At 21.9% G+C, this 23,772-nt stretch overlaps 6 protein-coding genes across 6 annotated transcripts; 4 read left to right on the forward strand and 2 right to left on the reverse strand.

Moving 5' to 3' along the window:
* Nucleotides 1-1,438: 1,438 nt before the first annotated feature.
* On the forward strand, nt 1,439-7,804 carry PVVCY_1201280 (conserved Plasmodium protein, unknown function; the record flags this gene model as incomplete). The annotated part of the gene is made up of 1 exon (XM_008625141.1): nt 1,439-7,804. One exon carries the CDS (start codon nt 1,439-1,441, stop codon nt 7,802-7,804), a length of 6,366 nt encoding a protein of 2,121 aa, XP_008623363.1.
* A 590-nt stretch (nt 7,805-8,394) lies between these two features.
* PVVCY_1201290 (conserved Plasmodium protein, unknown function) lies at nt 8,395-9,406 on the forward strand (the record flags this gene model as incomplete). The annotated part of the gene is made up of 3 exons (XM_037634625.1): nt 8,395-8,639; nt 8,764-8,994; nt 9,295-9,406. The coding sequence occupies 3 exons, from the start codon at nt 8,395-8,397 to the stop codon at nt 9,404-9,406; spliced, it is 588 nt and encodes a 195-aa protein (XP_037490699.1).
* A 719-nt stretch (nt 9,407-10,125) lies between these two features.
* Nucleotides 10,126-12,281, forward strand: PVVCY_1201300 (conserved Plasmodium protein, unknown function; the record flags this gene model as incomplete). The annotated part of the gene is made up of 5 exons (XM_037634626.1): nt 10,126-10,194; nt 10,366-10,453; nt 10,616-11,450; nt 11,654-11,942; nt 12,279-12,281. 5 exons carry the CDS (start codon nt 10,126-10,128, stop codon nt 12,279-12,281), a joined length of 1,284 nt encoding a protein of 427 aa, XP_037490700.1.
* Nucleotides 12,282-12,845: 564 nt separating this feature from the next.
* On the reverse strand, nt 12,846-15,962 carry PVVCY_1201310 (translation initiation factor eIF-2B subunit delta, putative; the record flags this gene model as incomplete). Its single annotated transcript, XM_008625143.1, has 1 exon — nt 12,846-15,962. One exon carries the CDS (start codon nt 15,960-15,962, stop codon nt 12,846-12,848), a length of 3,117 nt encoding a protein of 1,038 aa, XP_008623365.1.
* Nucleotides 15,963-16,853: 891 nt separating this feature from the next.
* PVVCY_1201320 (GDP-L-fucose synthase, putative) lies at nt 16,854-18,652 on the reverse strand (the record flags this gene model as incomplete). Its single annotated transcript, XM_008625144.2, has 7 exons — nt 16,854-16,909; nt 17,064-17,130; nt 17,217-17,252; nt 17,348-17,412; nt 17,500-17,676; nt 17,811-18,093; nt 18,305-18,652. 7 exons carry the CDS (start codon nt 18,650-18,652, stop codon nt 16,854-16,856), a joined length of 1,032 nt encoding a protein of 343 aa, XP_008623366.2.
* An 878-nt stretch (nt 18,653-19,530) lies between these two features.
* On the forward strand, nt 19,531-23,187 carry PVVCY_1201330 (conserved Plasmodium protein, unknown function; the record flags this gene model as incomplete). The annotated part of the gene is made up of 1 exon (XM_008625145.1): nt 19,531-23,187. One exon carries the CDS (start codon nt 19,531-19,533, stop codon nt 23,185-23,187), a length of 3,657 nt encoding a protein of 1,218 aa, XP_008623367.1.
* Between the last annotated feature and the right edge of the window lie 585 nt (nt 23,188-23,772).

The following is a 23,772-nucleotide window of genomic DNA, read 5'->3' on the forward strand; positions in this document are numbered from 1 at the left end:
CGAAAAAAAAATTTAATACATATAATTTTTAAATATTTCTTAAATAAGCGCCATAGAGATGTGAATAAAAATTAAGAATGATAATATGCCTTAATATCATAAAAAGGTGACAATTACAATAATAATAAATATGCCATTTGAATGTCTTTATATTTATATTTTAAAAATCGAATTTGAAGTATTCCATTTATTATATGCAATTGGTTACGAAAAAAAAAATTGTTCTACTATATTATTTAAAAATACTACAATATCTCCTTTTTTTTAATAAATTTATTATTGCATAATTACATATGCATAGTATATTCATAATTTTTTCCCCAAGCCAAATGTGTTATTTAATTATACACCATTCTTAGCTAATAAATAAAAATATATATTATGCATGTATGCATACAATTTTATGTGTATCAAACCGATCATATAATGTCCTTATCGTGTATGGTCTGTAAATACACATATGCAAATTATATGCATACAATCGAAATCCCTTTAATTTTAGATCTTAAAATACTTATGCATTATGTATATTTTTCATACATAATAAAATAAAAATTTATTAAAATAAAACGAGAAAGCGAAGTAAATATTGCACCATTGTATTTTGTTAGACTACTAATATTAATGAGTATGTATATACATACCTTAATTGTATGCAAAATGCATTTCTTTTAACACAAAAAATATAACTATTTTTAAAAAAACTTACAAAAAAATATAATAAAACAAATAAAATAACCAAAAAAAAAGAAAAATACACCAACAAAATATTGCTTAAATTGTTTTAAAAAATATATTATGAAATATGCTATTTTTAAATTTGTTCAATACAAGTTTATAATATCGTTTAATGATACGGTCTGAAACTCTCAACGAAAAATAATACCAGATCGTTTTTTTTTTTTAATAAAACGTTTTCGTATCATGTGTAATTTATTAAGCTTATATTGAAAAAAACTGTGTTACTTATTTTACTTTTGTTCTCTTATTTTTTTTTGTCCTCACATATTGTGCTTATATATGTATATATATAGGTAAACAAGTGGTATGTATGCATATACTTATTTTATTTTTTTCATTTTTTTATTTACTTTTTTTTTGTAATTTAATTTGCATGAATTATAAACATATGTCAAAGTTAGTAACTAGTAAATGGATTTGAGATACTCCCTTTGTATATTATTTTTGTAACAGGCTGTTACAATTTTTTGCAACTATCGCTTATCTGTATATAAGCATATAAAATGCATGAATTCATACATTTTGTAAAGAAAAATAAATATATTATATATACATATTTGATGATGAAATTTATTTATACTTAACAAATAACAAAGAAATTTATGAATATATAAATGCACGTACACAAAAAAAATTCATGAGTATATACACACACAATATAATTGAAAAAAAGACAAATTAATTATATAATTAAAAAATGAAAGGCGTAAAAGGGAATACTAAAATGATGAAATGTAATGATAATATTGAAAATAAAAAAAAAGCGTGGTTAAATAGTTTAGATGAAAAAGATAAACCAAATTTAAAGAACGTAGGTGATAAAAGCATAAAAAATGTAGCATTAACATTTTTCAAAGAGCATAATATTTACAATCGTGAAAATATAGAATTATTAAATTATTTTTGTCAAGAAAAATTGGATGAAAATTTAGTAGATGGTGAGATAATCGAATTTTTACAAACTGTATTTTTTTTATTTGAATATTTTATTAAAGTTAACACTTTTAAAATAAATAAAAAAGAATTTATTGAAAATGTTTGCGATTGTTGTAAAAGGATATTATTAAAAAATATTATAAAATATGAAAAAGAAATATTAGACTTTTTATTAAAAAATTTAATTAATTTTATTAACAAATATTCATTTTCCTTTATTTATCAATCATTATTTAACATATATCAATATCAAAACAAAAAATTTAGAAAGCCAAATGAATATAGACATGATAATTTAAGCTTTATTCTTAATATCGAATCTGTTATTGTAAATAACCAAACCCTTTTGGTTAATAATAATGAATTCTTAGCAGACACTTTACTTTTATTAGATGAAAATGATGAAAAATATATCAAAGAAAAATACTCTACGATTAGGGGACTTTGTGAAGACGACAACAATTTGGACTCTCGTAACAATAGCTATTTTGATATAGATAGGCAATATAACTACATAAGTAATGATCTTATGAGTAATGAGACTGAGTCAGGTGATTTAGAAAAAGACGACGACAAAGAAGATGACGAATCGAATGATGGGACTGGAAAAAAAACAAGAAAACGAACACGCGCAACCAGAAAAGGAAATAAAAATAATGTAAAAACATCAAAAAAAAAAGACACTATATTAAAACAAATAAATGATGACTTATCAAATATTCATAAAATAAATAAAGCAAATGGAAATTACATTATAGACCAAGAATTTGTTTGTCTATATATGTTTGTATTTTTTAAAGGTTGTTTTGATAATATTAATTTTTATTTAATAGAAAAATTTATTGAAAATTATTATATGAATGAAAATAAAGAAAATATTTATAAAGAGTTGTTTTTATTCTTATTTTTAATATACAAAGACAAAATGCACAACATTGTTAATAGAATACTAACGGATACAATAAAGAGTTTAAATAATAGTGAAAGTATAGATATAAGAACACGAAAAAAAAAAAAAATAAATAACGAAGATAATTCATTAGACACAAATTCCTGTATTTCAGATTGTTTATTTTATTATGAATTACTAATAAGTGTAATAACATATAATAATTTGCAGTATGAAAACAATTATGAATATTATATAAACATTCTTAAATTATTAAATGAAAATGATAATTTTCAAAATTTGTTTATACATTCCTTTTTTTTCGTTTATATCAGTACAAAAGATGTTAATATAAGAAGTATGCTTTTAATTAACTTTGTAAAATATCATTCAAAAAAGCATCATATTTTATTAAAATTACTTAGTCAAATAAAAAACATTTTCGCATTAATATATGATATAAACAGTAATAATATTATATATAATATTAATACATTTAATCAGATGTCTATTTCAGATTTTATGTGTTGTGGAAATAATGACGAGTTAAAAGTTAAATATAGCTACCTTTTTCATATCGCAGAAAATATTGTTATCGATAAATATATAGACTTGTTTTTTAAAGAAACATATTATATTATTAGTAGAATTAATCTCAACTATTTTTGTCATGCTACCAATTTATACCTTTGCATATATGACAAAATTTTTAATAAAACAATAAATATTATATATGAAAATGAGATGAATTTAAATGATGAAGCTTTTAGTGCGTGTAAAAAAATATTAAAACCCTTTCTATTTATCTATGTAGAATTATTTGATAGTTTAACACAAAAATTAAAAAAAAATATGTTTGATGACAAAGTTATGTTTTCATTTTCCTTTATAAAAAAATACCTTTTAAAAAACATGTATGAAAGGACATACCTACAAAAAGATTTATTTGGTGTCATATATCAAATATATTTTTTTATATACACACTGAAATATAAATTTATTAACTTTTTAAAAATATATGTAGAAACAAAAAGAAACATAAGAGATAATCTCGAAGATTTTCTCAAACTAAAAATCGAGTATATAAAAACGAAGAAAACTGATGAATTAGAAATCGATCAAATGCATTATTTGAATATGAATGACGATGATGATTTTATTGAAAATATCAAAAGAGATGTTGTAGATAATAATAAACTAGCTTGCCTTGATCAAGAAGAATCCTCAACTTCTAAAAAAAATAGTGATGACGATATTGACGATGATAGGAGCAATGAAGATGACGAAGACAGTAGTGATAGTGAGTATAGCTATTCGTATATGTATAATAACAAACGAAAGAAGAAAAATGAAAATATAAAATCTCAAGAAAAAAAAATAAATTCAAAAAAAACTGTAAATAAAAAGGATGAAGATAAAAAAGAAAATAAAAAAAACGATAGTGATGAAGATGAAGAAATAAATACAAATTTGGATGAATATATGTTGATGAATATTGGACAAGGAAATGATTTACCATGCAATCAAATGGAAACGAAAAAAATGAAATTAATTCATTTTTTCCAAAAACATTATCTTTTATTAAAATATTTTGATGCTAATGTAGAACAAATATTAGAAGAATATTGCACGGATGAAACTCTCTCAAAATTTTCTTCTAATACTTATACATTAGAAGGGAATAGCAATAGCATATTTAATGGAATGAAAGATAATGGTAGTAGTATCAAAAATGGGAACTTGATCGGAAAAAATAAACATATAACTGTAAACCCTGAAGATAAAATAAGATTTATTAAAAAGTTAAGAATATTTTTTGATAAAAACACAAGTGTTGATGAGATAATAAATAGTATGTTTATAAATAATAAAGATAATGTTTATAGCAAGATTTTAAAAAATAATTTGATAATAATAAAAGAGTTCAAAAATCTAAGACTAGATGTAATTTATCCTATTTTTAATGCTAGTTTAGCATTACTATTTGACGATTTTTATTTTTTCATTATACAAAATATAAAACTAGTGGTCGAGGAAAAAGAAAGATGTTTTTCTGATTACAAAATTTTTTTAAATATATCTTTTATTTTATTACACATGTTTGCAAAAGATATTAAAATAGAAAAATATTTAGTTTCGATTTTTTATATGTTAAAGTTGTCTCTTAACAAATTAAGGTCAATTGAAATTTTCGAAGAAAATGAAAAAGAATCTGCAATGGATATTATATATAACAAAGAAGAAAAAGCTTTTAGAAACAACGTAGAATATTATAACCTTAAAAAAGAGAGTACCATTTTTAAAAATATAACAGAAGAAGAAGCAGGACAAACATCCTTAGAATCGAAAAATAAGGAAAATAGTTCATTACATAAGATAGAAGAAAAAATGCAATTACATCAAAATATTTTATATATATTTTTAAAATTATTGCAAAACATTTTAAGACAAAATAATTTATATTACAATTTTAAAAGTATAATATATGATATACTATTTTCAGAATATTCAAATAGAAAAATCGTATTCTCATCTTTGAAATGTGTTATAGACAGATATAAACTAGAGGAAGTATACAACTATTGTCTAACTATCTTGGATTCTATAACCGTAGAAAAAAATCATATATTATACAATATAATAAATAATGATAAAGTATCTTTGTTAGAACCCAAAATAGGTCATAATGATTTAAAAAAAGACGAAAATGATGATGATAATAATACAAAAGTGAAGAACGAACAAAAACAAACAAATAAAAACATAAAGCAAATTAATAAAAATAACACTCAAAATTATAGCCTTAATAAAAGAAGAGGTACTAAAAAAGATCAAAATAGTATCTCTAATAAATCCAATAATATGGACAAAGAAAATAATAATGAAGTCGAACATGAAATGAATGATAATAATGGGGAAAACAATGATGGTAATATTAATAAAGGTCGAAATAATTTATTGTTAGCGATTTTACAAAATACGAATGAATTGAAAAAAAACAGTTTTTATCTAAAAAATGGAAAAAATCCAAAACTATCTTCTCTCTATATAAATTTACTTATATTATATTATGTATTTTCACAAAAAGCAAAATATAAAAATCAGAAGAGAATATATTATAATTGTATAAAGACAGACATAAGCAATTGCTATAATATTATAAATAAATTGTTATGTATCTTTTATCATAATGATAACTTTAATTTGTACTATCATAAATATTTAAAATACTTATGCTTAAAAATTTTTAAGAAAATATATAACCTATTTTCAATAAAAGAAGTAGATCTATATATCGATTTTTTGAAAAAAGGAAATAAAATAGACGACAAAATATATGATGATAAAAATATAAATGATATAATTTGTTTAAAGAATGAAATAATATCTTTTTATGAATACATATTAAATGAAGAAGTTGAAATATATACAAAAAAAAATGGAAATAAAATAAATAACAAGATAGCCATTTCTGAGAATTATAAATTTTATTTTGTTAATAACCTAAAGTGTGATAATATTGTATTAAAAAACGAAAACTTTATATTTATGATTAATTCATTATTATTTATTTTTAATATAAAATATGACAAAATAACATTTTATAAAATCGTGTCTATAATTTTAATGGAAAGACCAGAAAATCGAAATTATATTTTAGAAAAAGTTATATCATCAATAAAAAACTTTTTCAATTTAAGTAATATATATAATAATTTAAAAAAAACATTTAATAAAAATAATCAAATAAGATTACCAAATTATATTGAAAACCATTCAATGTTGTTGTATATTATTAGAACAACTATACTCATATTTTTATTAATTGACTATAATCATATAAATAAACAAGACACTGAAAAAGAAGACTATATAAGCTATGATTCTTTTAAAAATGATTATATCAAAAAAAAATCTATAAAATATTATTATACTCAATTAAACTTATTACTTTTTAGAATTTTTTATAATGAAAAAAATATACCTTATTTTTTCAAAATATTCTTTAGCACTTTATATTTTATATCATTTAAAAAAAGTGATGAAAATATAGTCTACTTTTTTGAAAGGGTATTTGATCATAGGGAAAATAATCAATTCTCTTTGGATAAGAACGAAAAAAGCATCGACTCAGTGATAGAGGCATTGGCTAATAAAAGACAGGATGAAAATGATTATTTATCAGAGAAAAGTGAGGAATTAGAAAGCGATGAAAATATTAATGTGGATATTGACAATAAAAATATTAAAACAAAACATAATGCTAAGAAAAATAAGCAGAATAAAAAACATAATGAAAAAAAACAACCCTTAAAAAATAATAATAATAAACGTAAAAAAAAATCTTCTGAAACTGAAAGCTCAGAAGAAACGGACGAAGAAATATTATTTGAAGGTTTCAAGAAAGATTATCATAAAATTTTAAGAAATAAAACACAAAAAGAAAAAGCAATTCCAAACGATTCTAATGAAAAAAAATCCACTAATAATAAAAATTGTAATAACAATGATAAGGACTATAAAAAAAGAGCTGCTATAATCGAAAGTTCCGAAGAAAATTCTTCAGATTCAGATGTGTCATACAAAATAATCCTAAAAAATAACAAAAAGAAAAAGACTAATAATAAGAAGAATGTCCAAAAAGAAGATGAACAAAAGGAGGAACACAACATAAGCTCGAGTGATGAGCAAATCGTAAAAGAAAATGAAAACGATGATGAAAATTCCGATGCTGAAGAGAAAAATGAGGAAATTACGAAAAAAAGAGAAATTGAATTACAAACAGAAAATGAAATGATACAAAATAATGAAAACCCATACGAACAAAACACACATCAAGAAATGGAAGACCCAAATAAATTTTATAGAAATTACCAATTTAATGGATCTTTATCCTTAAAAATTTTTAACCATTTTATATTTTTGTGTAAAGGATATCATGAAGATTTAGAACTAAAAATATACAATGGGGTAGTTACACATTTAAAGGAAAATAATAGTGATAGAGAAAAACTAAAAAAAATTATAAGAACAAATTATAATGAATATAGAAAAAATCCCATCAAGTATAAAAAAAAAATAGAATTGCTCAACATAATTGAGACGAAAATTATTTTCCTTAATTTTATAAAAGAAAATTTAAAAAAAAGAAAATCTCTTATTTCAAGACTTAGTGAAGTTAATCTGGATATTTTTAAAAATACATCCATGTTTCATATTGAACTGGATTTAATATAAAAAAAAATACATATATAGTTGCAAAAGAAAAATTAAACGTCTCATGTTTTCGTTTTCTTTTTTTTATCTGTTACACTTTTTCATTCACTATTCTTTTTTCTAATAAACTTTGTAATATTTTTCAATTTTTATATTATTAATTTTTTAAAATACTAAAAATTACTATGAATGCTTATGTTATCCGTAAAATTGTTACGAATAACTTTTTGTATCACAAAAGCATATGTAGTATGCTCTTGTGGTTTAATATTTAAAAGACTTAAACCAAATTAAAAAACATTCTTAAATTTAAAAAATAAAATTAATATGCATTTTTTTCATTACCAATGATATTTCACATTTTTTTTTTACGTATTTCTCTAATGAGCTGTAAACCAAAAATAATAAAAAAAATGAATAAGCCATAATATTTTAAAAATTTAATTCCTTAAAAAATGGATTTTTATTTTTAGTTAATTTAACCCTTTTTTATATGATTTTCTTATTATATTTATATTATGTATATATAAGAATTTCAAATTTATATTACAACACACTATTTCCAGGGTTAAAATTTATTCCCTATTTGTGAATAATTCCCTATAAATAAAATGAAAATATTAATATTTGTTTTGTTTTTAATTTTTATTAAAAATATTATTTGTGAAATTAGGGAATTAAGTTTTCACGAATTCGAGCGAATGCTAACAACAAACAATTATCATCAAAACAAAAATTATATATTAGAGAATAAAATCAATTACAAAAAATCCCATGCAATTAATGACTATTTATATTTAAACACTGACAACGATTTTGTTCTTTATCTATATGCTAAATGGGATGCTGATTCAAAGTATAAATATATGCGTATATATATTAGCTAATAAACCAATATATGCCTTTCCTATGTTATACCCAAATTAGCACACTCCTCTCTTTATCTTATTATATATATATATATTTTTTACTTATTTTAGCAATCTAATAACAGTTTTTAGAGAAGTAGCAAGAATAATAGAAGAAAAAAACCTCAAAATTCCCTTTTATACTTTTAATGTAGACAATGCTAAAGAATTTTGCAACTCAATAAACGTCACTTCCCTTCCATTGATATTATATGTATCATCTGTTCATAAAAAAAAATATAATTCCTTACTTCAAAAGACCTTAAACTCAAGTAAAGACATAAAAATAGGCAACGCTTTCAGGTAAATAAAGAACATTAAAAATTAACGAAATTCATAAAATGTACCTTAAAGTATAGCAATTTTATTGTATTTTACATAAGTATATATATAATAAGACCTTAAAAAATACATTAAAAAACAATGGCATATCACAATTTCATGGTTTAATTATTCTATAAACAAGTTGTAATTTTTAAAAAATGTGCAAGTATATATTGCTATATTTTTGTCCACTTCTTTCGTTTTTACTATTTATTATTATGCGTTATTGCAAATTTTAAATAATTTATTTAAATGTTCATTTTTTTATTATTATCTTAGATATGGTGGAGATATGTATTGCTATGATTATATAGTGGAGTGGGTGGAAGTCCATCATTACTTTTCAAAGGCTCTTTTATTTATGAAGAGGATTTTTATGAAAAGAGTATAACAAACCCAAATGAATAAATACTATCCATACATCTATTTATAACTTTATCTAATCTTTAATTTTGTTTATAGAATTTCACTACCATGAACTGAATATTTGTTGATAATTTATAAATAAAAAACTAAAACTCTATTTTTTTTATTGTGTTTGATTTTTAATTGTAATAAACATTGTTTTTTTAAAATGAATTATTTTAAATAATTAAAATGTGTAAAGTTCTGTAAATTTATAAAATATAAATTTATTTTTTATACACTTTATCCGGGTTTCATATATTGTGTATAAACATAAAGTAATATACTACCATCAATATTATGGAATACCAATTTTCCTTTTATTTACTTTCGAAACTATTTTCTATGCATGATTTATGTTCATGCATATATGTGCATAGAAAAAATTATTGCACAAAACGTTGTATATAGGGACAATATTATAATTTCACTATTACATATTATATTATTTTTCTATTATTTTTGAATACTTCTATTATAACATTTTTATTATATAGTTTTTTTCAATTCTATCGAATTATACAAATTAGTAAATAAGAGTAATTTTTTTTATAATATTTCTAATTTATCCTTGTAATGATTCCATTTTGGGGGAATAGCATATAAAATATAAGACACTTGCTTATATTATAGAAAAAAAACATAAAATAAAAACATCAAAATACAGAAAAAGGAAAGAGAAAAGATAGAGAGACGCACTAAAAAATGAAAATATTGTATTTGATTATACTATGTTACATTACTTCCTTTAGACACTTTCAATTTTGTTTAAATGTATGAAAATTAATTATTTGTATTATTTCTATTTTTATTCAATTAAAATTATATTCTTTATTTGTGTACTATCATTCTTTTATACATTTCATAAAAATGAAAAACAAAATATATATAGCCAATTTTTTCCTAAATTATACATATATATGTTAACTTTTCAATGGTTCTTAGAATAATGCTGTCGAAAATAATGAAACACCACAAATATTAAGGAAAAAACACCGCAAAAATAATAAAAATGATTTAACTAATGTAATAGGTAAACCTCAAAAGGAATAAACATAAGCAATAAACTGATTGAATAGTATAGTGATAAAATCACTATTATATCCATATATATAGACTGTCGATATTGTGATATGATCCTAAAATTTATTTATACAATTGATTCTATGAATTTTTGTATTTTTTATATTTATAGACTTCTCTTTTATAAGCACAAGTAAAGAGGAAAATAAATCTGAGCATCACGAAGATGAAAAAAACAAAAATAATGAGCACGTCGAAAATAAAGATAACCAAAAAGGCAAGGATGATCATGATCAAGGAAAAAATGAAAATAAAGACAAAAAGGATAAAAAGACAGACAAAAAAAAAGATACAGATGATGATGATTATGATATAGATGATATTGACGACGATGACGATGATGATGATGAAGTAGGTGAAAAGAAATCCAAAAAAAAAGAAAATAACGATAAAAATAAAAAAACAGAAGATAAGAAAAATGATGACAAACAAAAAGATGACAAGAAAAAAAATGATAAGAAAAAAAATAAAGACGATGATGATGATGACGATGATAATTTTGATGATGAAGGTGATGATGATGAAGAGGATCAAGAGGATAAACCTCCCCAAAAAAATAAAGGAAATAATTCAAAGGATGAAAACAATAAAAATAAACATACAGAAAATTTAAAAACTGAGAAAAAAAAAGATAAAGAAATAAAAAAACATAAAAATAACGAAGATATTGATAACCATAAAAAGGAAAATCACAATAATAAGAAAGATGATAATAATAATCATCATGAGAATAATAATAACACAAACACAACTAATAGTCATCATGAAAATAATCACAACGAAAACAATCAACCCAAAACAAACTCAAATAATTCAAATATGAACCATTATGAACAAGATCATAATGGAAGTATCGGCATGCCTAATGCAGTGGGAGCAATGCCACCCATACCTGGAGCTAATTTTCAAAAAAATGACAACACACCTGATACCCATCCTATTAACACGTACGTACATTTATTGTCAATCTAAAACGGACATAAACATATGAAATTATATATATGCATATATCTTTATCATATAATCACCAATTAACTGGCACCTTAGATGGTGCCCTTCTTACGTTATATTTGTTCATTTTAGTAAAACCTACAATAGTTCTATTCTTAATTATTTATTAATTTTTATATATTTTTATTTCTTCTCACAGGATATCAAGTGAAAATATAATTATTCCTGAAGATATTAAGAAAGACTTTATGAAATTATTGGCAAGCGTAATTAAACTTAACACTAAAGATAGCTCACATCCTTCTAATCAATTTATAGAAAATAATAAACCAATGAATCCACTATTACAGAATAATCATAACCCTGAGCATCCAAACAACTCATCATTTATAAAAAACATATATTACCATTTCAAAACCCATTTATCATATTACATAATAGGGACGATAATTTTGTTTATTTTAACATTACTAATTCAGGCTTCAAGTGTAAGTGATGATAATAATAAAAAAAAAAAAAAAATTAAAAAAGATAGGAGTCAAATTTCCAATTACAGACGAACTGTTGAATGCTGATAGATATAACTTTAAAAAATATACATATGTGTATATATATGTACGCAAAGCAGATACACTTATGTATGTATGTTTACATATATAGACAATAAAAAATTGCATTTTGAACAAAATTTTAAACTTTTATTATACACTCATTGTGAGTATATGCAATATAGACCATTTTAAGGGTTTTTTAACATCTTTATAGTTATATATATTTATTTGTATATGCTTACATGTATATTATTTTATTATTATTTTTTTTAGTAGAACGAATCATAAAACTGTTTATGGGAACTCCACGGGTTACTATAATATTGAGTTTTATTTATTTTTATACATAATTAATTATAATTTTTGCATTTATAATTTTTTCTTTTTTATTATCCATTTGCTTATGAAGCCATAATTTATTATTATTGATAATATTTTTGTTTTTAATAGTGTTTTTGTACAAAGTTTTAAAATATAAATTGTTATGCTATTATTACATAACATGTTTTTACTATAATGAATTTTTTCAGAAGAAAAAGCATTTTCCGTCTCTTTTTTTTTCTTTTAAATTTCGATTTTATATTTTAGACACAATAAAACTTTTGTTTTAATATTTATTAAATAAAATAAAAATGAAATAGAAACAACCAAAACAAACATCATTAAAAATTATATTCGTTGGATACTAAAAAAAGAAACGCAATCTAGGCACATGTATACATTATTAATAAATATCATATGCATAAATATTACTTATATACAAAAAAATAAATAGGTAAATATACGGATACACATTAATAAATAAAAAGACGAGTAAGGGATAAACACAATGAAAAAATTTTACATATTATTTTGAATAAAAACATTTAAGGAGTTTTTATTTTCACTTGTATATACCCCCACTTCGGTAATAATGTAACTAACATAATTAAGTGGAGTGACGTCGTTACATATATTAGCTACATAAAATGATTTATCGGCATTTGCTTTTATTTTATCAATGTGTGATAAAACAGAACTAAATAAATTTGTTTCGTTATGCCTATCTATGCATACATTTTTTATGTTTAAATTTCCAATAGATTTGCAAATGGAATCACAAACATGATTGCATGGAGTTCTTTCTTCTTCAATTATATTTTGTTTTATTTTAGGGTTTGAATTATTTGACGGCACATCTAAATAATTTTTATAGTTGATGAAATAACTATTTTTTTGTTCATAAAATGTTTTATCATTTTTTATATTATAAAATTGTTTATTTTTTTTATTCACATTTTTACAATCATTTGATACATTTGTAATATTGTGCTTATGATTAATACATATATTTATAGTTTCTACTTTTTTATTATCATTTGATTCATCTACTATTTTCATAATGCTTTTTGTCGAAACAATTCTTTCATTACTTATATCTTTAACTGTATTTCTGAAAAATGGAGTTTCCTTTTTTTTCAAACCAGGTCCGCTCGAGCTTGTTTGATTTACATTATTTTCTCCTATGCTAATTTCATCTTGATTCATTTTATTAATGTTTATTTCTTCGTAGCTGTTTTCCTTCATTATTAGTTTATTTGTTTTTTCCTCTTTAACAACTTTTATAAAAAGAGAAGTTTTTTCTTCTTCATGTACAGCAAAAATATTTTTTTTTAATACATTGTTAGATGCATGATCATTTTTATTTTCTATATATAGAGAAGATGTTTGATTATCATTAAAACTTTGAATATTACTTTTCTCAAACCTATCGTTATCATGCTCATATTTTATAGAAGCATCATTACATTTTGGAGACTCATTTTGATCACATATATTATTGATATTGTGTTTTTTTCCACTTTCTTTTCTTCTTTTTTTATAAAATTTATTGGGATTTCCTGAAGAATAAATAATAGGCGGTTTTGGACTGTTAATTTTTTGATTCAAGCAATTTTTGTTTCCTATGTAACTTTGATTGTTTATATTGCTAAACAAAATTTGATTTGATTTTATATCTGGATATGATTCTATAAAATTATTAAGTTTTTTATTATATTCCAAACTTGAATCTACTACAATTTTATCATATCTTCTTATAGGTAATATATTATTATGATGATCCTTTGAATTATGATAATGATGCAAATACATATAATCATATATTTCTATATTGTTATTTATATTATTCATACTAAAACTATCTATAATTATTTTATTACTTATTTTATATGTTTCACAAACTATATATACAGGAACATTATTGACCTTTGAAATCATGCAAATCATACTGGTTCCTGCATAACCATATATATTATTATGCATAATAGAATCAATACCCAATAAAACTTTAGTACATTTTTTAATATTATAAGATAAGCTACTAAGTAATGTATATGTAACAGGTATACCTAATTTTATATATAATTTTATATTATGGGAATTTTTATATGGTTCTGAGTCTACTAGGAAAATTTCAAACATTTTTCCTTTTTTTTTTGCATTTATCATAGATATATATATATCATAATCAAATGTATATATTAATAAAATATCCTTGTCTTCAATTATATATTCTGATACATAATTTGATATTTTTATAGATGGAATTATTATCTTAGTTCTTATATAATTATTAATATTATTAATAATGATTTCTTTTATTTCCTCTAAAACATGTTTACCTATACTTTCTGTTACCATGTTTTTAAACCATCTAATTACTTCTCCCATACTTATACTATGTTTTTTACACATTATAATATAATTTAGCTCTTTATCAATCACAATTTTCATATGCCTATTAATTGGCTCGTAAGGGGGTAGTGTGTAATCTTTTATAAAAGATTTCAATGCCATTAGTAGATCAACATTTCTATGATTATGTGTTGTATTCATATATTTATTAAAATATATTCCTGTTCTTAATATATTAGTGTGTATTTCATTTTGATTAAGATCTAGTAATATTTTATCATATATACTTATTTTATCAAACACATCAAAATTATATAAATCTAAGTAATTAATTTTATTATCATGCGATAAAAAATTATATTGATGGATATTCGACAAATTTAATTTCCCACTTAGTATATTAGGAAATGGGCATGTATTAAATAAATTTGTTTTATTAGAAGGATTGTTTTGTTTGCTATTATTTAAATTTAATTTTGGTTTATTGTTTATCGTATTGGTTTTTAAAGGGTCATATATTATTGTGTTTTTACTTTCTTCACAATTTTCTCCTTTTTCATTCTTATCATATTTAATTTCTTCCCTTTTTATCTTATTTTTTTTTATTTTATTATCATCATTATCTCTTTCATCTTCATTTTCTTCTTTTGCATTTTGCATCGACACATCCTTTCCTTGCTCCTTTTCCTCGGTATCAATTTTAACACTTTCTTTATCTTTGCATGTATAGGAATGATCCTTACCCACACAATTATTTGAAATAGTTTCATTACTTTTATTAATATTTTCGAGGTTGTTGTTACTAGTGCTTGGATTTGAAATATCGTTTATATCGTTTTTTTTGTCCTCTTTTGCCATCCCACTTTTATCTATCTTCCTTCTATTATAGTATGAATTATATTTCAAGGAGGCACTTGGCTCATCATCAATACCATCACTTTTATCATTATCTTCATATTCTTGTTTCAATTTTAATAGCCTATTATAATATAATGGCTTACATATTAAGCATCGATGCTTTGTGAAATAGGGGCATTTATATATATTATTAATAATACATAAAATGGAATAAAATACTGTACTTTTTTCATTACAGGGTTTTACAAAACCTTTAAATAATGTGTGTAGAAGAGTTTTTTTAGTTGTGTTTTTATTTAATATTGACACTTTAACATATTTTTCGCTTTTGGAAAAATTCTTTTTAAATTTTTCTTTATTTATTGTTCCAGTCACTTTTTTTTTTTTTCTTTTAGAAAAAGTTAAATAAAACTTATCATCCATTTTCTTCCATAGAAAAATGAATAGTAAAAAAAAAATCGTTTTTTTTGAAAATGTTAAATAATATGGAATACAACAAAATAAATAAACGAGGGTAAAGTAAATTATATATATATCCAAATATACATATAAAATCTATATTAGTCAATCAAATATATGAGAAGCCAATTCCATAATTAAAAAAATTGGATATTTATAATATGTTTGCGTGAAAGTTCAAAAGCAATAACCACATATCTAGTATTTACATTTTCTAATATATATCTATAATAATATAAGAATATATTTAATTGTATGTATATATAAAATACATAGTGAATTTTATATTGTATATATATGCACATATTCTTATTCATGTGTGGTTTCTATGAAAAATATGCATATATACCTTGACAATCTCTTGTAATATTTCTGTACGCATTAAATATACGAACATGCTTATTATTATATTAATGCTGGGTATTACTAACTATATTTTAAGAATGCATATATTTTTTTTAACATTGTGCTTAAATTTCACCGTTGATAAAAACTTTGGTTTTATGTAAAATTAAAAAATACGTCATTTAAAAGATATTTCATAATATGAACATGTAAATAAAAAAAAATAATATATGTATATAAGCATGCAGCAATATATATGCTAAAAATTAAAAAGGATTTATATTAATATTTAGATATTGTATTAACTCATGTAAAGTTGTATTTAAATATACACAGGTAAATTTTCTCCAAAATTAATGTAACATTATTTAAACTCTTACATATTTTGGGTATTTTCACACACATTTTGCTTTCTATAACATAATTTTTTTTATGGATAATATGAAATAAAATGACTAAAACTTAAATATAAAAACTAAATAATTATAAAAACATAAATCACAAAATATATTATTTTCTTATATTTTTATATTCAGTATTGAACCAATCAATAGTTTCTTTTAAACCTGTAATCCCACATTAAACAATATTTTTTAAAAATGTATAAACATACACATGTATAATTAATATAGAGTGTAATATGCTTCACTTAAGTTATATAAATAACTTTTAAATCTAAATTTCATAGTTTTATTTTATTTGTAATTTTTTTCATGTAACCTTTATCTATATCAGTAAATGAGAAAGAGCTATTTATTATGGACAATAGTTTATCGTTGCACGCCGTCTGAAAAAACAATATATATGTGTTTTATTTGATATAATATTTTTGTTATTATTATTATTATCCTTATAATAGTATTAAATTGAAACCTTCTTGTGAATCCCATTGTCTTGCGTATCATCAAACTGGAAAAAAAAATAATTTATATATTTTTCACATGCCATACATTTGCTATTATGAACAATAGTAGTACCAATTGATTGTTTTTCTATGTATTTACCAATATTTCGTTATTAAATTTCATGTAATGCTTTATTTTGTTCGCCAGCTCTTTAATACTTAATTCTGATAGTGGTGAAAAAATATATTAAATTAAATATTATTTGAAAAACAATTAACAATGAAAATTAAACAGATATATATTATGGTTACCATTTGAAGGTAAATTCGTGGAGAGAATAACATTATAAATATTATCCTTAATAATAGTTAAATTATGTGAATAATAAATATTGAGAATATAGTACAAAATATTGCTTATATCTCTATTGTAAATAAATTGTCGAATAGCTGAACCATCTCCCATAAGCTTTACATTTGTATTATTAACTAAAAAAATATTAACATTTTGAATTATAATATAATTAAATTATCATTGACTTATAACTAAACCTTTAGAATTGATATATTTTATGTAGTAGTGTGTAAATTATATTGTAAAGAAGCTATATGATTTCAATTACCTTTTGCTAAATATATCTTATGAATAATAGAAGGTATTACATGAGCATTTTCTAAGTTAAAGTTATCATATTTGCCGTATATATTTGTAGGTATTATACACATCCATTGATAATTGTATTTTTCCCTATAATACCGAACCAATATTTCTAAAACTCTTTTCGATGTACTATAACCTTCATTACTTAAATGACACCTCCCATTATGAACATTTTCTTCAATTAATGGTAAATCACATTTTTCAGGGAAAATACACGTGGATAGTGTAAATATACCTCTAGTTATCTATAAAGACGCCAAAAAGAACATATATATATGTATATTTTAAATCAAGAAATGGCAATTTATGTATTGTATATAAGGTATTATTTTTTAAATATGTCTTTCCAGCGTCTTTTCTTTTTTTGTTTTACATAATTTTTTGTAATTATTTATAATAAATATAATTAACATATTCGTATTGTTGTTACTTTTTTTTTATGAATTCAATCATTACCGAATATTTGTGACAAACTTTGACTATATTTAAATTAATATCTAAATTATTTAACAAAAATTGTAAATTGTTATTTTTATTCGCATATAAACCTCCCACATGGGCTGCAAAATGTATTATATCAGTAAACTTATTTTTTTCAAAAAAATTTTTCGTTTCATCATAATTTTTTAAATTACACATTTTAGAACTTAAAAAAACGTATTTTTTAATTACATTTTTATCATTAGAATTTATAATGATTTCATTTTCAGTTTCAATGAAATCTTTGTTTTCACTCTTTACCATTTCCCGAAAACTATTTCCCAATAAACCGGTACCACCAGTAATTATACATGTTCTTGACATGTTTTAAAATATGTAAAAAATATATAAAATAAAAATAAATGAAATTCAAATAAAAATATAAAGATATTAGGAATTATATTACCCTAAAATAAACATAAGATAAAAATTAACATGCATTATAAAATAAAATAAAATAAAATAAAATTTTTCTGAGCACACTGTAAATGTTATAATGTTCATGTGGTTATTTAATTAGACGAATTATAAAAATTATATTTTGTAAAAATGGTGTAGCATGATTTTCATAATATATTGTCTATATTTATATTTTTTTTTAAGTGTAAAATTAAAATTTGTTTCGTTGCAATTTGTTTAATTTAATTATTTTTTTTTTTATTTTGAGGGATTGCTATGCTTTTATTTTTTGCATGTGCGCATATCGCTTTATTAATATATACACATTTTTTTTTGTGACGTTATAGAATTTACCAAGAAAATATTGGAAATTTTTTTTTTATTGTTTACTATTTTCCAAATAATTAACAGGATTATGGAAATTTTACTTTATATAGATTCATTATTTTGGGAAATTATATATTTTTATTATAGACATAATATTTTAAATATTATTTATATATTTATTATTTGATTTATTTATAATATTCATTTTTTAAAATGTTCATGTAAAATTAATATATTAATTACTCTATTCTTAATTATTAAAAATCCAACAATTGAATATTTTTCTGAGTCTAGAGTAATAATGTGCTTACACACACACACAACAAAACTAATTTTAAATAAATCAGAAACAGAAAAATAGAATATATATATATTTTAAAATTAAACAACAATCGCAATAAAAAAATAAATAATCGATTGTTATATTTATTCATTCATATGTCGATAATTTATCTAATTAAATTTTGTAATTAAAAATGTTGAAAATATTTTCTTTTTTTTATGTTATATTTTCTTTTATATTAATTTCTGGACATAATGCAATTCATAACGATCAAAATAGTATTAAAAAAGCTATCTTATTAGCTTTATTAAAAAATAAATTCATTGATAAAAAGGAATATACAAAATATGATGATATAAATAATGCATATCAATATATAAAAAATTCAGGATTGAATATAAATGACGTTAATAAATTCGAAAACTTTTTATCACATTTATTAAAACATCACAATATAAATGCTACATTTAATGATGTAGACACTAAAATATTGTATTTGTCTGGTATACTCAATAGTATTTATGTTGACTTGGATTCATTAGACAAAGATTATGTAGACACATATTTTAATAATAACCATGAACAGTCTTCTAATATAATTAAATTAATTTTACGCAGTAAAGCAGTGACTCCAGAATATATAAACACTCCATATAAAGAAGAAACTTATGAAAAGGATAATGATAATTTGCTTGATGAGAAACATGAAGAGATTCATGAAAATGACGAGGGAAAAAAAAATGAAAATGAAATATTTGATAACAATGAAGAATATAAAATAGAAAATTTAAGTGAAGAAATAGATAAAATTAATGATTATATCTACAGTTTTATTGGAAAAATTAATGATGAAATTAAAATGAATAATATGGAAAATTATATTAAAGACTATCCTATAGTGGATGACACTAAAACAAAACATAAAAGGGATAATATCATAATAAATATTTATAACACATATTTTGGATATGGTGATCCAAATGCAGTAGAAAATCCACAAAAACTTTCAAATAAGCACCCATACATTGCTAATTTAAATTTACAAATCGGTAATAATACACTTAAAGATGCAAATGAATTGAATACCAAATTTAATGAAAAACATAATTATATTGGATATAATGAAAATAAAGATGATATCCAAAGCTTTGATAACAAAAATTTCAAGGATTATGACGAAAAAATTGATAATAAGATTGAGGATTATAATAATGATTTATATGCAAAAGGTGAAAATGAACCATTAACTTTTCACTACACATATGAAAATCCATATTCTATATTTACTTTACGTAATAGTTTATCGGATCAAAATAAGGAAAAAGACAGCAATTCTGATGTAAATATTGATAATAACAACGAAAATATGGATGAACAAAATAATAAGATAGATACAAGCGATTCAAAAGATGATTTTAATGATATATTCGCTAGTTCAACGTCAAATACTGCGGTGGTAAATGATAATGATGGTAAAAATAACAAAAACCTACATGCCTTATCAAATAGTAGTGAACATAGACCTGTATACAAAAGAAAAGAATTCAAAGCAAAAAAAATGAAAACAATAACGGATATTATAGATAATAAAACTTTGGATACAATCCAAAATAGGATGTATGTTAAGATTGGACAAAATGGGGCAAACAACTTTTCAAGCTTTTTTGAATTTAGAGGATTATCATTAAACAGAAATCTTAGAAATTTATTAATATTTATTGATTATTTAAAAATATTCAATACAACTGAAGCTATTGTATTTATAGAAAAAATTACTCAATTAATTTGTGTATCCTATTGTATGACGATAACTAATACATTAGAGTTATCAAATAATGACATGTTATTATATGACGGTATGACTATACTATTTAGCGAAAAAAGTATAGATGTAAAAATAAACGCCAAAATATATCATATTAAACCACAAGATTTTAAAACTATATTAGGTTTATTAAATATAAATAAAAAAACAATACCTTTAGTATGTCCATGTAAATCTTATTCCAATACCATACTTAGCTATTTTAAAGATTATGGAACAAATGCAAGGTGCTCTTATTATCATTATGATAATCCATTATATTTAGAAGAGTATTCTCCATTTTACGTTTTATCCCAATTAATCTCGATGCAAGAAAAATTGCCCTTTATTAAAAAAAACGGAAAACCAAAATCAAAATTAATAGTTGATGGCAATGGAGAATCAGATATTTATAGCACTATTTTTTATCATAATTATAGACATTCTCTGCATACTAAAAAAAGAAAATCAAACAAGACTAATAAAATAGATAAATCCATTGATGAAAATAATGATGGTATTAATGTTTATTATAACGCTAGCTTAATAAATATTAATGACACAAATGATATAACTAATATGTTTGTTGACGAAATTAAATCAAAAGTATCTCGTATAAACTCTTATAAAATAGGTAAACAAGTTTTCACTACTTATGGTAACCATGGAAAAGATGATCATGATTTGGAATTAAAAGACACAATGCATGACCCCAATAATTCACGCTCACGAAGACTTAATAACTATGTTAATAATAAAAATGAAAAAACTAAGAATGATCCAAACACAATTAAAAACGTTGTACATTCCCAATTAAATACAAATAATGAAAATAAAAATAAGAATGATAATGCTAGTAATGTTGAATATTCATCTTTGATTAATGATAACGATCAAAAGAATAAACTCTTGGCAGAATTCTTAAAGTTAGAAAATTATGTGAAACCTAAAAATGATGTACAAAATGAACGTGATAATAAAGTAACTGAAACAAATATAAATAAAATAATAAATGCCAAACATTTGGTACAATTTTTTAAAGGTACAGAAATATGGAAGCCACTTGTTTATTGCCAGCACTTAGCACATATAAATATGGCTCTTAATAATATAAAATATAAGGAGACTATTACATTTGTGGAAAACTTAGATAATAATCAGGTGGTTCTTTACTTTCCCAATAATGCTAAAAATCCAATTACAATAAATATAGAATATTTTATGTTTTTATTAGAAAAAGTATCATTAGTAAATTATGTTGAAGATTTATGTAAGAACTTTGAATTAAATGCAATTCCCAAAACTGGGCGTATTGATCCAAATTTAGTTAGCATTTCAAATATACAATCATTTTTAGAAAAAAATATAGTAAAGTTTGGTGACCAATTTTTACAAAGAAATAAATATGCAAATGAACTATATAATATATCTACATCAAACATGTTTTCATCTAAAAGAGACATAATTTTAAATACAGAATCATATAACAATATTGTTTTTAATGAAAAGGATATATTTGATATATTCAGGTTATATTTGGAAGAAATCATAACAGAAAAAATGATTGAAGAAAGATTTTTTACTCCTTTTGCTTTTATAATTCATAAAGAAGAAATGTCTAAAAATGAAAAATCAACATTACATGTATATAATAATGAAAATATAAAAAAAGGCAATAAAGGCGCAATAAATAAATATATGTTTTATGGTTACAAAAATATTATAAATAATATATCTGATTATTATGACGATATAATCCCAAATGTGCCTCTAAAAAAACAGGATTTGAAAGAATACACATTAGTTATATATAGTGATAATCCATCTATGACAAATATAGTTATTAAAACAACAATTAATGTTATCAATGTAGCCTTTTTGTTAAGCATATTGGAATTAGTGTTAGATACAAAAGCAGAATACCAATTCTTTTCACGTGAAAAAAAATTCTTTCCATTAAATTCATTTATTATTCTTAATGACGATGTTAATTATTTCTTCTTTAATTATATGCCCAATGAAAATGGCTCAGAATCTCAGCTATAATATACATCCCAAATTATATCCAACGCAATGTAATTCGAATTTTATAAAATTATATAAATTTCACATACATTGCACCAAAATTTGTTATGTATTCCCAGCATTAATAGAAGCACAAATATTTATGAATATCTTTTGAGAAGGGTCTCAACAGGCATCATTGAAAGGGCTGTATTTTTTATTTTCATTTTGTCTTTCATTTTAAACTGTCATACTATACACCATTTATAAGGATAGGATACATAAATATTAGTATAATAATAAATATAAGTTATAGATACCGTTTATATCCTTTCCTTTTTATTTAAAATTTTTGTGTTCAACCTTTTTTTTTCGTAGAATTTTTTAGTAAGCCTTTATTTTTATCATTAGCTTTTTTATTTGTTTGTAATTCTTAACTTTTTTTTGTATAATATTTGATTTATTATCTATTAACTTTAATAAATATTTTATATTTTTACTAGTTCATCTAAATAACAACAATTTTGGAAAATTATATTGCACTGATACATATATATATGTGCATTATTATTCGGTCATATAAATGGTTATAAATTATACTATAATATCACTCTTAGGGAAATCATA

The sequence above is a fragment of the Plasmodium vinckei genome (genome assembly GCF_900681995.1).
Source record: "Plasmodium vinckei vinckei genome assembly, chromosome: PVVCY_12".
In the NCBI taxonomy this organism is placed as follows: domain Eukaryota; phylum Apicomplexa; class Aconoidasida; order Haemosporida; family Plasmodiidae; genus Plasmodium; species Plasmodium vinckei.